Here is a 14,702-nt window from a genome sequence, read left to right as displayed (position 1 = left end):
GTGTTCTGATAATGGGGTGATTTCAGACCATTCCTCCATACACATGTGCAGCCACACGCACGGTCATGTCATGTTGTTATGGAAACTGCGCAACTCCAATTGGTTTATTTATACAATCCCGCCTCTCCTCGGTCAGATGCTCCTCCTCTAGGACGGCCCTCGAGCAAAGGTGCATGCTTCGTCTCGATGTATGACCTATGCTCACATCAACCGAAGTCTATTAAGGGTACTCGGGGACAGTGAGACTGAGACTGAACAGCCATTATGGAGGACTATCTGGTAATTACTTTTGTACATATGATTTAAAAAAACATGGATGTTTACTCTCGTATGTTGTAGTAATACATTTCTGAGCGAGAAAAGCAACAGTAGCAGTAAGAGACTGAAGTTTTTTACTGAAGTTTCTACTGCAGATTTAAAATCATATTCATAAAATCTACACCTTTCCTGAGGAACGACACAGCGATATCGTAGTTGCGTCGGTCGGTAAAGGTATCTGACGAGTTGTTTAATTGATAGCATCTTATAGAGATCTAGAGTTGCTGATTCTGCCAAACAGACATATGCATATCTTGCAAAATCTGAACAGCTGATACATAATGTTGCTGTTCTTTGCTTAATAGTTTGGTTCTGGACTTATTGCTTACAATCTACCTCTTGATTGAAATCAATCCACCTATTTTATAAATCCCAGGGCACTGATTTTAATGTGCTGTGTCTTTATTTGTTCTTTTATATCTTTAAACACATGCAACACCTATCTTAATTGTTGAACCTGGTTCTGTGCAGACAGTGTCTGTACTGGTTGCAGTGTCTGCGGTGGCTCTTACCCTATACTTCCTCATGCAAAAAAATGGTGGAGAGAAATCCTCACAGGCTCCCAAAACTCTGCTGGACCCCATGGTCAAATACTCCCTGCCTCTCACAGAGAAGGAGGTTTGTCCTCATTATCCAATCCTCTGTCTTTGACGACATGCCAAAAATATCACCTTTTCACCTTGAACAATAAAAACATGGATGACTAATGGTGATTTATTTGTTTGCCTTCTCTACAGGATATCAGCCATGATACCAAGCGCTTTCGCTTTGGCCTTCCCTCTCCCTCACACGTCCTTGGCCTCCCAGTGGGTACGGCGCAATCATTGTAGTATTTATCAGGGCTCATCTAAGCTTCTTTGTTTCATAATCCTATCTCTTGGGCATTCATAACCATATGTAACAAAGAATCGCTCCATTGTGAGACAAATGTCTAATAAGCTGTCCTTGGTCAATTTCAGGGCAGCATGTTTATCTCTCTGCAAAAGTCAATGGCAGCCTTGTGGTCCGTGCTTATACCCCAGTTTCAAGTGATGAGGACAAGGGCTTTGTTGATCTGGTTGTGAAGGTAGTGTTCCTGCCAAACATGACAAGTTTAACAAAAAGTCTTTATTGAAATGGTAAAAAGTAAAAACCTGTTGTAGGTCCAGTACCTACAATGAGGATGGATAAAATAAAGTTACTTGTGTACTAGATAAACAGTGCCTTTGTGGAGCACCTTCTTAGCAGTGTCATTTTATTGCATAATGGTTCTTTTCAGGTGTATCACAAAAATACTCATCCAAACTACCCTGAGGGGGGTAAGTTGACTCAGTACCTCAATAACAAAGGCATTGGAGACACTATTGAATTCAGAGGGCCTAATGGACTGCTTGTCTACAAGGGAAATGGTAAGAACATGTTTGTATACTGTAAAAAGAATGTTGTTTTCTTTAGATTTCTGTTTTTAAAATGTTTAACATTAAGGGGATGGAGTACATAGTTAGATTAAGTTATGTTACATTATATCCACTAGATGTCAGCATTGTACAACATGACAAAGCCTGTAATGGTCTTTTGGATAAAAGGTGTTGGTGTTCAGAATACAAACTATTGTTTGCCTGATTTTGTATTATGAAATTGTTTAAGGTAAATTTGCAATCCGCCCTGACAAAAAATCCGAGGCCAAAGTCAGGAAGTTCAAACATCTGGGAATGATTGCTGGTGGAACAGGTGAGAACAGTTATCTCAGTTTATTTCATCACCAGTATACTACACAACTACAGTATACTAACAGATGACTCCATGGACAACTAACATACTGAATTGAACTGAATCAGTACTTCAAGACCAACATTGTTCCCTTAGTACTTATTTTTTTTTCAGGTACAGTCCCTGATTCTAATGCCATACACTTAAATTCACTATATTGCTCCTCACAGTAATCTAGCTGTCTGTGTAGTGCGTGTGTTCGTACACAGTCCAGGCGCTTTGGGAAACAAACATGTTGGCTCTCACTGAGCCATGAACTATCCTTACCAATCAACACAGTGTCTCAGGACTCAAGAGAAAGGAAGGGAGGGGTGTAATTATATTGGTTGTGTAGTTCAAATATTTACAACCTCTCCTGAAACGGAAACCAAATTGATGACTGCATCCTAAATGTTGCTTCTTCTTATTTATTTCCTGTATTTCTTAACAGTAGTAGTGGTGGTGGCGGTATCAGAAGTGATTTCAGTTGAAACTGATATCCTTACATTTATCATCACATTTACTTCTGTCAATAAAGATTATTCTTCTCATCCTTTTCTTCTTCTTCTTAGCAGTAGAAGTCCAGGTGGTAGTAGTAGTAGCAGTGCTAGTGGTAGTAGTAGAAGTAGTATTTGTTGCTAAAAAATTTCAAACAAGCTGTGTGCCCTTCCAGGTGTTACTCCAATGCTCCAGCTGATTAGATGCATCACATCAGACCCTACAGACAACACCAAGTGCTCCCTCATATTTGCCAACCAGGTAACCTCTCACTGCATAGAAAAGGAACTCTCTAATTGATCATTACGAGCTGACACATGCCGTTCAACACACATCTCACTCTCTACTTGGCTTCAGACAGAGAAAGACATCTTGTTGAAAGAGGAGTTGGAGGAGGTGCGAGAGACTCACGCAGAGCAGTTCAGTCTGTGGTACACGCTGGATAAGCCTCCACAGGGTAAGGTGCTCCCATAACCAGCCTTTTTTTTAACATCTGCACCTCCGAAGCCTGATAATTCATCCTTATTGTGTCTTTATGTTTGGCACACAATGCCTTCCAAAAGGCGTCTACTTCCTGGAGACATATTAAGGATACATACGATGTAATTACAGAGTATAATTGGATACTGTTCGTGTCTGCAATACCTCATGTTGAATTTGTGTCATTTTAGAAAAGCTCTAGAAGCTAACAGTTACCATAGACAGATCAGGTCATTAGCCCGTACTTGTGATGCTAGTGAAAGGAGACGTTGAGGCTCATTTAGGGTGATTCACTCCTCGGCAGGATGGGCGTACAGCTCAGGATTCGTGGACGCTGACATGATTAAAGAACACCTCCCTGCACCAGCAGAGGATGTGCTTATTGTGATGTGCGGTCCACCTCCAATGATCCAGTACGCGTGCCTTCCGAACCTCTCCAAACTGGGCCACAAGACAGAAAACACCTTTGCGTACTAACAGCAATGAACAGGGTGACGCAGGTGTAGACCACAAAGGTGACATGACGTCTGAGATTTGATACCATTTTAGTGAATAAATTCATTTTTTTTAATTTGTTATATTGGCTATGTTTTATGACCTTCATTACATTCTCGTGAAGTTTAACAGGTGATATCCAGTCTCTGTGCTGCTTAGCTTTTCTCATGAACATGCACACACACTCAAACATACCGGTAAAAAGAAAAAAAACACCCCGGCAAACAGGTCATGTGTATAATTCATGTGTCTTCTTATAAACTGATATCCTCGGTCAACATTTACCACATAAAAGTCAGGAACCATCTCTCTCTCAATGTTTTTTTCACAAGTGTAATGAAAACAAGTTTAAATGAGGCTTTTCATTTGTGCTGAATTAACGGTTAGATTTATCAAACTCTGGACAAGGTGAAATAGGCCACTGTTGAAAATAGATGCGTATGATTAGTCTTGTGAAAAGCTTCACTCTTCAGCTGGCATCATTTATTCACGGGGCTCACATGGTTTACAAATAATAGAACATCATTAGCTGCAGGGAATGTTTCAGCAGGGGTGATTGGTGTTGTGAGGAGGCGTCCGTGGCCACTGTGAATTTACACGCCTTATGGCTGTCACCTTATGCCTGGTACTCAAGTGAGAAGTGAACTGACAGGACAATTCCACATGAGTGCAGCTGGACGACAGCAAGTTCTTCTGACACACCATTAGAATACCCATTGTTGACCGCAATCTTTAAGATAGAGAGGCCAGTCTGTGAACCTTTAAGGACAGAAGTAAACTTTATGGAGACGGTGTGTTCCATGAACCCTTAAGAACAGCCAGGTAAACATAATGGAATACAACATGGCTGTGGGTAGCTCCAAGCACCTCATGAATTTGGAGGAATTCTCAATCAGCACCTTGTCAATGCAGGTGACGTACAGTTAACATACCTCTGCATGGAGGTTTTGGCATAGAACAATGGAATGTCTGGTGCTTGGCTTTACAAACAAATCAGGTGGAATGGACCGAACTGAAAGAAATACACGTCTGTGCTGCTGTCTTCGTGCAACATTGTCCACAGACTCCATTTTAGGTCCTTTATGTTAGGGAACTCATGCTCTCTGCCTCCTCGTGAGTCAGGTCTACCTCAGGGGCTGAGGAACTCCCCTTCAGACTCATGGACAAACAGGCACTCCTGGAAAGCTCAGAGATAAGGTGCACCCTTTTGGGCAGATATGGGCCCATAAGACTTGAGCATGCAGGCATTTCTCCTCAGGTTACCATCCCCCCTGTGGACCAGCCCAGTTTAGATGGTGGTCTCTCTTATATACTGAAAAACAAAAGATCCATTTGGTTTTAGTACATATGCAAAAGTAAATGTACCCATACATTTGACACTCATAACAGTACATTGGAGTGTTGAACAAAGTCAACAGATAGTGGCTCAATCACCCTCAAAGTCATCCCCCATTTTCTGGTTCACAAAATATACTTTTGCTGAAGTGTTTTTCTGGCTAAATAATGTATTTGTCTACTAAAAATGTATTAATGAAAAACAAAAATATACTCCATGCATAGTATATTATATAAACCCCTATAGGTTAAAACTTGGTAGGCTACAGAACCCTTTTGCTGCAATAATAGCCTAAAGTCTTCTGAAGTGAGACAGTACTAGCTTTGCATACTGTTCTACTCTGTTCCTTCCCATTCTTTTTGGTAGAATGGACAATTTTCCTTACTGAACCATTACAATCCCTGTGTCTGTTTAGTCTTCATTCCCTGATATGTCACAAGTCACAACCTGGTTGATGACTCTTAATTCATTCGTTTTTTGAAAGATAGCAGACAAATAACTTATTTTGCCTTGGAACACATACTTAACTATAAATATTAACAATAAACATACTGATTGGGAAATACTGTGTATCCATTGTAATTGTGAAAATGATTTTCAGGGGGATTGAATACTTTTGCCAGCCACTGTAAATAAATGTATATGTACCTTGGCATTGATGGGAGTATAGCTTTATTCCTATGGCTGAAGGATGTACACAGGTGTATAACTCACCAGTATAAATCTGCCCTGGGTGCTGACTGCAGGGGAACCTCCACCGGCCCCACTCCGCTCTTGAAAATCCTGCTGAGATATGCGTGTTATTGTGAGGCTGGAGAATACAACCTGCTTTATGCTGGTTCAAGGAATGTTTTTATTTAACTTGGTTGCTTTTAATGTAATGAGAGCCACCCCTTCCACCAGAAGATCAGGTTTCCTTCAGGAGATCTTACACTTACATGAAGATGAGTTCATACTGTGGAGAAACCTTGCTCTCAGCACAAATGCAACAATGCTGTCATTTGTTTCCACGTACAGTAAGGGACTGTGCCAGTCACGACCCAAATGCAGAAAAGACTACAGATTACCTTCCCATGACGTATGACATAACAAAAACAATAATAACCTGAACATATGATACAGTGTCTGTTTTTATTGACATGACTTCTCTTTGTTTATATTACAGTACAAATAGAAAATATGCTCTGCAACTGAATGGTCAATATAAAATACTAAATACTAACAGTGCAGAAAGTAACAAAAAACATTTGGGAGGAGGGCTGTATTGATTGATGCCTTGTTGGCTGCGTTCAGTCTGGGTAAGAGGGGGTGGAAGACGTTCAGGTGTGTTAGGGCACTGGAGGGGTTGAGGAGCAACGGCTGTAAACAGCTGGTAAAGGCCTCTTGGGGTTAGGCTGAGGTATGAGGCTTCCCTGGATGGGATGTTGGTGTTCATTAGCCGCGGTCGTTAGCGTCCTGCTCACACTATAGCTGTCTGGCTCCGCCGCATCCCACGCAGTAGCTCATCGCGGCTTAACAAGTACTGAAAGCAAGAGGGGGGAGAGGACCATGGGTGGGCTGGGTTAGCTGCAAGCAATGAGGCCACTGTAAGTGCACACACACACACACACACACACACACACACACACACAGACATACATGCACATACACACTCACGCACGCAAACTTTTGCACAGCACAAACAAATGCAGAATGACAAAACAACCTGTCCTCTGCTGCTGAGTCAGGCTCTCCGACGGTCAGTCACATTAGAAAAATACATCTGACACAAATCACACAAACACCATCAAGGGGTGGGCAGCCTTCTCTTGTAAGTGCCAGGGAACACGCTGGCATTTTCTCCAGCTCTATGAGCTCCAGGCACAAACACGGCGACAGCTTAAGGTGGGTCATTTAAAAAAAAGAGCTGGCAAGTCACCTCTTGAGCAGAGTAATGTGAAATTTACAGCACCTCCAGAGAAACCAAAAGGAGAATTTATCACACGCACAGAGAAGTTATCTGATTAGTTTATTAAAAAGAATTAATGATTGTAATGTGAATCAAGCTCAACAGTATGAGCAGTGTTATGCATGAGGTATAAGATACTCACTGTCAGGTTGTTTATTCCCTCTGACAGAGCTTCTATCTGCAAAATGCTTCCCCTGGTGGCCAGCGCCTGCAAGGTGAGGTCACTGGTCAAAGAGTATACTCGAGATAGGTACAAAAAGCACTTCATCCATTCAGTACTACAGGACACCAGATACATTTGCACTGTCCACATCAGGGAAGCACAAAACTGCAGAAAAGCAACAAAGGCAGCGTTTAAAGTTGACTTATACCTGAGATGAGCCTCGCCTCTCAGGGTGCATGATGGGAGATTCCTGCCGCAGCATGCACTTCTTCATCTCACAAAATATGGGGAAGAGGCAGCATTGATGAGCGCAGGTTAGTGAATGATGGCGATTACTCATGCACACTGCCACTCAGGCGGTCACTGAGTGCATGTATGAAGCAAGACGAGCTTTATTACGTGACCTTAAATGAGGACAAGAATAAGGACATGGAATGGCAGGTCTAGACTCCTTTATAGGACACTTGGGCATGCTTGGCAAAAACAAACATTGCAAGTCTGCGCAGAGAAGAAAACACCATTGCACAGTGAATCACATTGTTTATTAACTTTGGGATAACACCTTTGACATTTACAAGGCAATCAAGTGCTCCTTGCACTGAAGTATCACATCTATACCTATAAAAATATGGTATACCACATTATCTGGTATGAAAATAACTGGGTGTACTCAGCTGCAAACCCAAGTCGGTGCACTGCCTGTGTACTTAAACGTCACCCATATAAATATTAAATATCCCTATATATGCAAATATTGCACAAGTATTTATTACACAGGTGTGTTTAAAATTGTTAGGAAAATGAAAAAAAAAAAAAAAAAACTGTGTAAATACTGTTAGTTGAATTTCAGATATATTTGAAAAATAAATGTTACATTGTTTAAACTGGTTCCATAATCCTTATGCCTTGTGAAGACATCACAGCTGCAATACCCAGGTATGGTAGTCAGGTTCGGGCCTCAGGGCAGGCCCAAGCATACCCACTGACGTCCATGTGAAAACTGCCCCCAGTACAGTGCAGTTGCCCATGACTAGATGGAGGGAGGGGGCAGGGTGATGGGTGTTATGCGATGGCACTCAAGGGATGGCTGGGTTGAATGGGGACGTGTGGACACTGGGAAGGGGAGGTGTGCGTGGAGGGATGTTATTGGCTGCAAGCTCAGTGGTTTGATGAGGTGGGGTAGGACGGCTGCATCAGCATCAGCATCAGCTCTTAGACCCCACCTGCACCCTCTCGGGGTCCCTGTCGAGTATGGGGCTGAGGCCCCTGAAGCCGCTGTAGGGCCGGTGGGCCCCGTTAACCAGGGCCTGGGTCTGGGCTGCCTCCAGGGGGCAGATGTAGTCCGTGGTCTCGTCCGCCTTCTTCCTCCTCAGCTGACTGAAGTTGGAAAAGGGAAGCTTTCTTGGCTGAAAGAGAGCATTTGAGTGGTCACTTCCACAGATTACACACACACACACACACACACACACACACACACACTCACACACACACACACACACACACACACACACACACACACACACACACACCCATGCACGCACGTGGACACATCCCAATCTCTTTGCCCTTCCTTTATCAGTACAGTTTCATCAGTCTGTGGCTCTGTGGGTTGTTTTGAATGTGTTCAGTAAGCCAGTGTGTGCTGAGGGTAAATTATTTTATCGTTCCAGATGCTCAGCACAGCACATTTCTTTTCCTCCGCAGCCTTTGAGGAAAGCCAAGAATCTCTGTGTGCCTCGCCGCTGCATCGCTAAGCAGGCTCCGAAAACAAAGTGCACTGGGTGGCCCACGCTGGGTTAATGCTTAGGCAGGTCTGAGATGTCAGGCAAAGAGGGATTAAGGTTTTTCCCTCTATTGGAGAGAAACACAGAAGGGAGAGAGAGAGATGGAGGGAGACAGTTAGAGAGAGAGACAGAGAGAGAGAGAGAGAGAGAGAGGGAAACAGACAGAGAAAGCGAGAGGGAGAGAGTCGGAGAGAGAGAGACAGAGGGGAAGGGAGAGAGACAGAGAGAAAGAGACAGAGACAGAGAAAAAGAAGAAAATGCACTGAAGGTAATTGAATGCAGTACGATAGAGGAGGAACTAGAAAATGCATTTCCTGAAGGAAATACCAGTGCATGAAATGCAAAAGTTAAGAAAGGAAGAATAAAAGAAGGAAGAGTGAAAGAAGGAAAGAAGAAAGGAAAGGAGAGTAAAAGAAGGAAAGAAGAGTGGAAGAAGGAAAGAAGAGTGAAGAAAGGAAAGAAGAGTGGAAGAAGTAAAGAAGAAAAGAAAGAAGAGTAAAAGAAGGAAAGAAGGGTGGAAGAAGGAAAGACGAGTGGAAGAAGGGAAGAAGAAAGACAAGAAGAGTGAAAGAACGAAAGAAGAGTGGAAGAAGGAAAGGAGAGTGGAAAAAGAAAAGAAAGAAGAGTGAAAGAAGGAAATAAGAAAGGAAAGAAAAGTTGAAGAAGGAAAGAAGAATAGAAAGAAGAGTGAAAGAAGAAAAGAAAGAAGAGTGAAAGAAGAAAAGAAGAGTGGAAGAAGGAAAGAAGAAAGGAAAGAAGAGTGAACAAGAGTGGCTCTGGATAAAGCCAGTAAATAGAGAGTGAAGAGGAAAAATATTGAAAGGAGAGAAAAAAGAGTGAAGCAGAGAGATGGAGTGTGAGAGAAAGTAGAGTGAGAGGGATAGAGAGGAAGAAGGAGAGAAAAAAAAGTAGAGTATGGAAGGTGTCTCTTAATAGTCCTAGTTATACAGTTGAATGGAGAGGGACAGAGAGAAGAGGAGCCTTGGAACCTTGGCGTGGGTGTCAGTGAAGCACAGGTGCAAGCAGCAAGTTTAATGACCCTATTATGATGTCATAATGGCCCAATGTAAGTCAATGGAAAAAATTATATTAGTTTTTCTTTAATATCTTAAATAGTTTAAATAGTTTCTAAGTTAAGCGGTTCGAGCTGAATTAATCGCAGAAAAAGATAAAAAGAATAAGAAGAAGAAGCCTAGGAATAACAATACAGGGCATTTCATGCACTGTAATAAAGAATAGTGGGCTTCCTCTGTGTCTCCTGTGTCTAATGGAAGCCCTAATGGAAACAGCCCTAGTGATTTAAACCTCCTACCCGGACTTTGGCTGTGGTGGTGAGGGGGGTGTAGTTGGGCGACTCCATGAACTCCCTCTTCTCCTGCTGGGCCTGCCCCCCGACCAGGGAGCCGAAGTTGGTGGCCAGGTGCCGACGCAACAGTGTCTTCTGTGGAGGGATGTTGAGGAGCATGGCTAATGTCTCAGAGTTGAAGCGAGGCTCCAGGATCTGGAAAGCACACATGGACCAGTCAAGCAAACGCACAGTACACAGCTAATTATACAACGCCATAAAGGTCACTAGCTATTCCGTTACAGGATAGAACTCAAAGCACCATCATGCTCATTTGTATGGGTTGTAATAACCGTGATACAAATCATGCATTTTGATAATGATTATTTCTTCCAATTGTTCTCTGTCTTTTGTAACTCTCCTTCTATCCATCAGTATTTTCAGTTTCAACAGTTGAGACTAGTACGACACATTGCAAAAATGTGATCTCTGTTCCACTTGACCTTAAATCCTTGTGAAATGCCTTGTGCAGTATCCTTATAGCCATGGGCACTGCTATAATGGGTAGTGTAACTAGTAAAGTATCCTTATGGCCAGGGCCACCGCTATAACGTGTACATTGACTGTGGTATAGTATCCCTATGGTACGAGGCTGTTGCTATAACATGAGGCGTGACTGTGGTATAGTATCCCTATGGTAGGAGACGGTTGCTTTAACATGTGACTGTGGTTTAGTATCTTTATGGTAAGAGGCTGTTTCTATAACATGTGGCGTGGCTGTGGTTTAGTAACAATACGGTAAGAGGCTGTAAGAATTGGCGTGACTGTAGTACTCACTATAAGGCCTCCATGGACTCCACTGCCCCTCAGGTTGGGCGCGTACTCAGCCAGATCCACTGAGCGGAGCCACTCCATTACACGGTGGTTGGACCACTGCACCACTTCAGAGGGCGTTACGTTATGCTGCCAAACACACACACAAACACAAAGTTATACGACACACACAACCTTCTCTGTCTCGGACGCACACGGTCTGGTGAGCTTGAGCTCTCACCTCATCTCCAGGCCTGCGCTTCAGGCAGTTGGGGTTGAACTTGTTGACGTGAAGCACATGGATGGCACACTTGATGCTGAGGTGATGGAGTTGACTGGTCACTTTCAGGAACAGCAGATCATTCTGGAATAAATCACACACACGACACAATGAGAGCATGATTTAACACAAATTCTAAATTTCATTCATAATTTGACACACTCAAAAAAATTGTGATTAGGAAGTTTTCATACCACTGTCAAATATTGCAGCATTTGGCCGTCTACCCTTGAGTCATTGAACTGGTCTTTGTACTGAGGTAATCCAATATCATCCAGCCATCCTATTGGCAGAAACAAATCAAACATCACAAACATCCCCTTATGAATCTTGATGGAAAAACATCTCTTCATTCATGATATATAAATGACCCAAAAACCAAGTCACTGGCTGTAAGGTGAAATATTAGGATGTGGCGCTGACGAGACTACGGCGTGGCGGTTGGAAACTCACGCGTGACCCAGATGTGATCCAGCTCAGCAGACTTCTCTGTGTGCTTGTTGCTGAAGGTGCGCAGGGCCAACTGGAGCTTCTTCCTGTGCAGCGGATGCTTAATCCCCGTCTCCTGTGGCAGGGACGACATTAATGCTCTTAGTAGAGTGCATTAGACACTCCGCACAATCCCCTGGGAAACAGACTAACACTCCACTGGGTTTACGAGCAGCAGCACACATTACTGGCACTTGAAGAGAAGAAGACAGGGACAGAGAGAGAGAGAGTGGGAGGGAGAGAGAAATGGAGAGAATGAAAGACAGAGAAAGAAGGAGAAGCAAAGAGAATGAGAGAGAGAGAGAGCTACAGATCATCAGCCAATAGGTGTGGCTAATCAGCCATTAGGAGAGTGGACAGGAGCCCTGCTGGGGGTGAGGCTGGTGAGGAAAGCTGGGCGGACAGGTAGAACTGCCTGTAATCAATGAGGAGCGCTGTGATTGAGAGCCTGGGCAGGGAAGCTGATCTGAGGGTGGGATGGAAAATGAAGCTTGAGAGGTGGAACCAGGAGAAGGGTGTGTGTGAGATCGGGGGGTGGGTGGATGATCTGAGACGCTGCACCAGATGCTGGCTTAAAATAAATCACATAAATATCAGGTGGTCATGTTTTGAAGTCGTTACTGCTGTTATTCCCTGATCACCCCCCCCCCCCACCTCACACCCCAACCTACCCCATCTCTCTGCCTGTCTGTCTCAGTCAGTTTCCCTGAGGATATGCCATACCTTCTCAATGTCCTGTGTGCTGGCAGAAAGGAGGGTCTGCCCGCTGTTGATAGACTGTCTAGTCTGGCTGCTGTACTGTCCCAGACCAAAGTCCTCCAGCCAACTGCACACCTGTTCCGGGCTCCACTTGGAAAAGGGCATGTTCATGTCACTGTGGGAGACAGACAAGCTGACTTGAGCACATCAGTGATCATCATGAAGTCGCTCCTAATGCTGTTGCCAGTACAGGATGAACTGTTGACTGCAGTGTCCAGTTTCAACTGTACTGACTGCTCATTTCAGTGGGTCACAGACTCAGTATTACAATAAACACGAATGACAAGAAATGATTGCCTTTCACAACAGGCTTAATGAAATTGATGTGTCGGGTGTATTGAAGTAACTCTGGCATTGTCTGCTGTAGCACTGATTTTCAGGAGGAGTACTGAACAGCCCTGGTTGTAGGGTTTTAGTGTTTCTGCTAACCGTGTCGCGAGTCCTGTGGTGGCCAGTCGAGGGCCTGCAGTAGCTCTCATGCCTCCTCTCCGGAACTCGCCCGAATCCGACTCGCCTGCGGGCAGGCTTCCTGACTGAGACCGCCGTATCCTATGGAAGATGCGAGGGGTGAGTGCTGGGAAGGCTGCTCTCTATTCGTCTCAGAAATGACAGTACTGGTTTATAACCTTCCGTGCCATAAGGCCCTACCTCCGCCAGAGCAGTAGTTATAAAAAGGCATGGGTTTTAAATACATTTGAGCTGATTAAGGCTTGCTTGGATAAAGCACCATGAAGGTGCAAGCCCGTGACATGGCATTAGCCCCAAGACACATTAATTCAGAAAAAGTTACTGCAGAGCTGCACTTTAAATCCATAGCTCTTCTTCAAGGTTTAAGTGCGGCTGAAGTTAAACAGACCAGATACTAGAGCAGGGCTTTAACCGTCCACAACATTAACATTACCAACATTACTTGTCAAGCTTTTCCCACAGGTATGACATGACATTAAACTTCCAACTTATAAATGCAACCATGGTACATCTTGGTGGGACAGACGAGAAGAGGCAGTTCTCTGGCCCTACAGTCCACTTACTTCCCCCACAGCTTCTTGATGCCCCTCTGTGTTTTCCTGTGCTCCGGAGAGACAGGCGACTGCTGGCCTGAGTCCCTTCCAGACGACAGAGGAGAGAGGTCAGACAGCGTCGATTCATCCGCCCTCTCTGTCTTTCCTGAGATAGGGCAAGACACACAGGGAAAACAAACAAAAACAAAAAAACCTTATGTGAGTTAAATGGTCATCTGAGGAAAAAAAGATTGGTTGCCTTAATTTGGCCTGACGTGAAGGACCCACAGAAATACGCACCGGCTCCGAAAAGATCAAGTCTTCCCCTTGAGCCTGAGCCAAATGTTAGCAAGGAAGTAAGATGAAAAAAACACTTCAGTGTTTCAGAAAAATATCATGATAGGTATCAACACAAGTCATGAGACAAACGCAAGGCACAAGGGCCCACATTCTATTAAATTATGAGCAAAGACCAACCAAGGCAGATAAGATGTTACAATGCAGGGGGGATTTGGGAAAAACTCAGGCTCTCATCTCCATTTTGTTGTACAGCTGTTGAGATTTAGCTCCAGCTGGGACTATCCATGTGGACGTGATTCTGCAGCCTCACATGACACCAGTTAGGAATTCAAAGCACTCGTGCTTGAACAAATTCACGTCTAATTTTGGGCTTAGGGCTGGGGTGGAGATAGGAGGGTGTAAAGTATAAGCGATGCGTGGGAGACATGCTTAATCTCAGCCTGCTCTGTGAGCTTTACAGTTTTTAAACCTCCAGCTCCACTTCCTCTCCCTCAGGGAAACGAGGAGAAAAAAAAAGAGAGAGCAGGAGAAAGAAGTGGATGAAGAAAAGGAAAGAAAGACAGAGAGTGTGGGTGTGTGAGAGAGAGAGAGAGAGAGAGGAGGGAAGAAAAGAGTGGATAGAGGACAGGAGAGCCTGATTAATCCCATGATGACAAACAGAGGATGCTGGGTATTTGCCTTTTTTATCCCCCTGAGAGAGTACGATACCTAAAGCTGGAGCACTGGCACTTCGGCAGCGGTCTTCAGCCCCAGAGAACAAGCAGAGGAAGGCAGGGCAGAGATCAGCCAGAGCACAGGGGGACAGCAGCAGCAGCAACAGCAGCAATATCAGCCACAGCAAGATGAGGGTTAGTGCAGAAGTGAGCGAGGAAAGAAAAGTTAGCCCATGCAATCAACCCGACAGCATGACAGTGAGGGAGAGAGAGTGTCAACAGCACTGTACAGGTCAGAGGAATTAAAAAACTGCCATGTTAACAGTGTTACAGATTAGAAAACATCTGTTTCTAGTTTAAGATTTAGTATCA

The 14,702-nt window shown here is 44.0% G+C and overlaps 2 protein-coding genes across 3 annotated transcripts in view; one reads left to right on the top strand and one right to left on the bottom strand.

Moving 5' to 3' along the window:
* Positions 1 to 264: 264 nt before the first annotated feature.
* On the top strand, positions 265 to 3,501 carry cyb5r2 (cytochrome b5 reductase 2; the record flags this gene model as incomplete). Its single annotated transcript, XM_080841770.1, has 9 exons — positions 265 to 279; positions 790 to 936; positions 1,056 to 1,128; positions 1,278 to 1,384; positions 1,577 to 1,706; positions 1,945 to 2,028; positions 2,720 to 2,805; positions 2,902 to 3,001; positions 3,329 to 3,501. The coding sequence occupies 9 exons, from the start codon at positions 265 to 267 to the stop codon at positions 3,499 to 3,501; spliced, it is 915 nt and encodes a 304-aa protein (XP_080697896.1).
* A 2,654-nt stretch (positions 3,502 to 6,155) lies between these two features.
* ppfibp2b (PPFIA binding protein 2b) overlaps positions 6,156 to 14,702 on the bottom strand; it is a 48,308-nt gene continuing 39,761 nt past the window's right edge. For both annotated transcript variants that reach the window (XM_080842041.1, XM_080842040.1), the window contains 11 exons: positions 13,408 to 13,543; positions 12,806 to 12,925; positions 12,341 to 12,491; positions 11,582 to 11,693; positions 11,323 to 11,411; positions 11,090 to 11,212; positions 10,873 to 10,998; positions 10,063 to 10,251; positions 8,190 to 8,372; positions 6,946 to 7,011; positions 6,156 to 6,377 (listed from right to left, as the gene is read on the bottom strand). In XM_080842041.1, the coding sequence (XP_080698167.1) occupies positions 6,315 to 6,377; positions 6,946 to 7,011; positions 8,190 to 8,372; positions 10,063 to 10,251; positions 10,873 to 10,998; positions 11,090 to 11,212; positions 11,323 to 11,411; positions 11,582 to 11,693; positions 12,341 to 12,491; positions 12,806 to 12,925; positions 13,408 to 13,543 (1,358 nt within the window). In that variant the 3' untranslated portion in view covers positions 6,156 to 6,314. The remainder of the gene's footprint in view (positions 6,378 to 6,945; positions 7,012 to 8,189; positions 8,373 to 10,062; positions 10,252 to 10,872; positions 10,999 to 11,089; positions 11,213 to 11,322; positions 11,412 to 11,581; positions 11,694 to 12,340; positions 12,492 to 12,805; positions 12,926 to 13,407; positions 13,544 to 14,702) is intronic.

The sequence above is a fragment of the Sprattus sprattus genome, assembly GCF_963457725.1.
Source record: "Sprattus sprattus genome assembly, chromosome: 7".
Lineage (NCBI taxonomy): Eukaryota > Metazoa > Chordata > Actinopteri > Clupeiformes > Clupeidae > Sprattus > Sprattus sprattus.
Note: the sequence above shows the minus strand (reverse complement) of the source record. Positions and strands in the feature narration are given on the sequence as shown.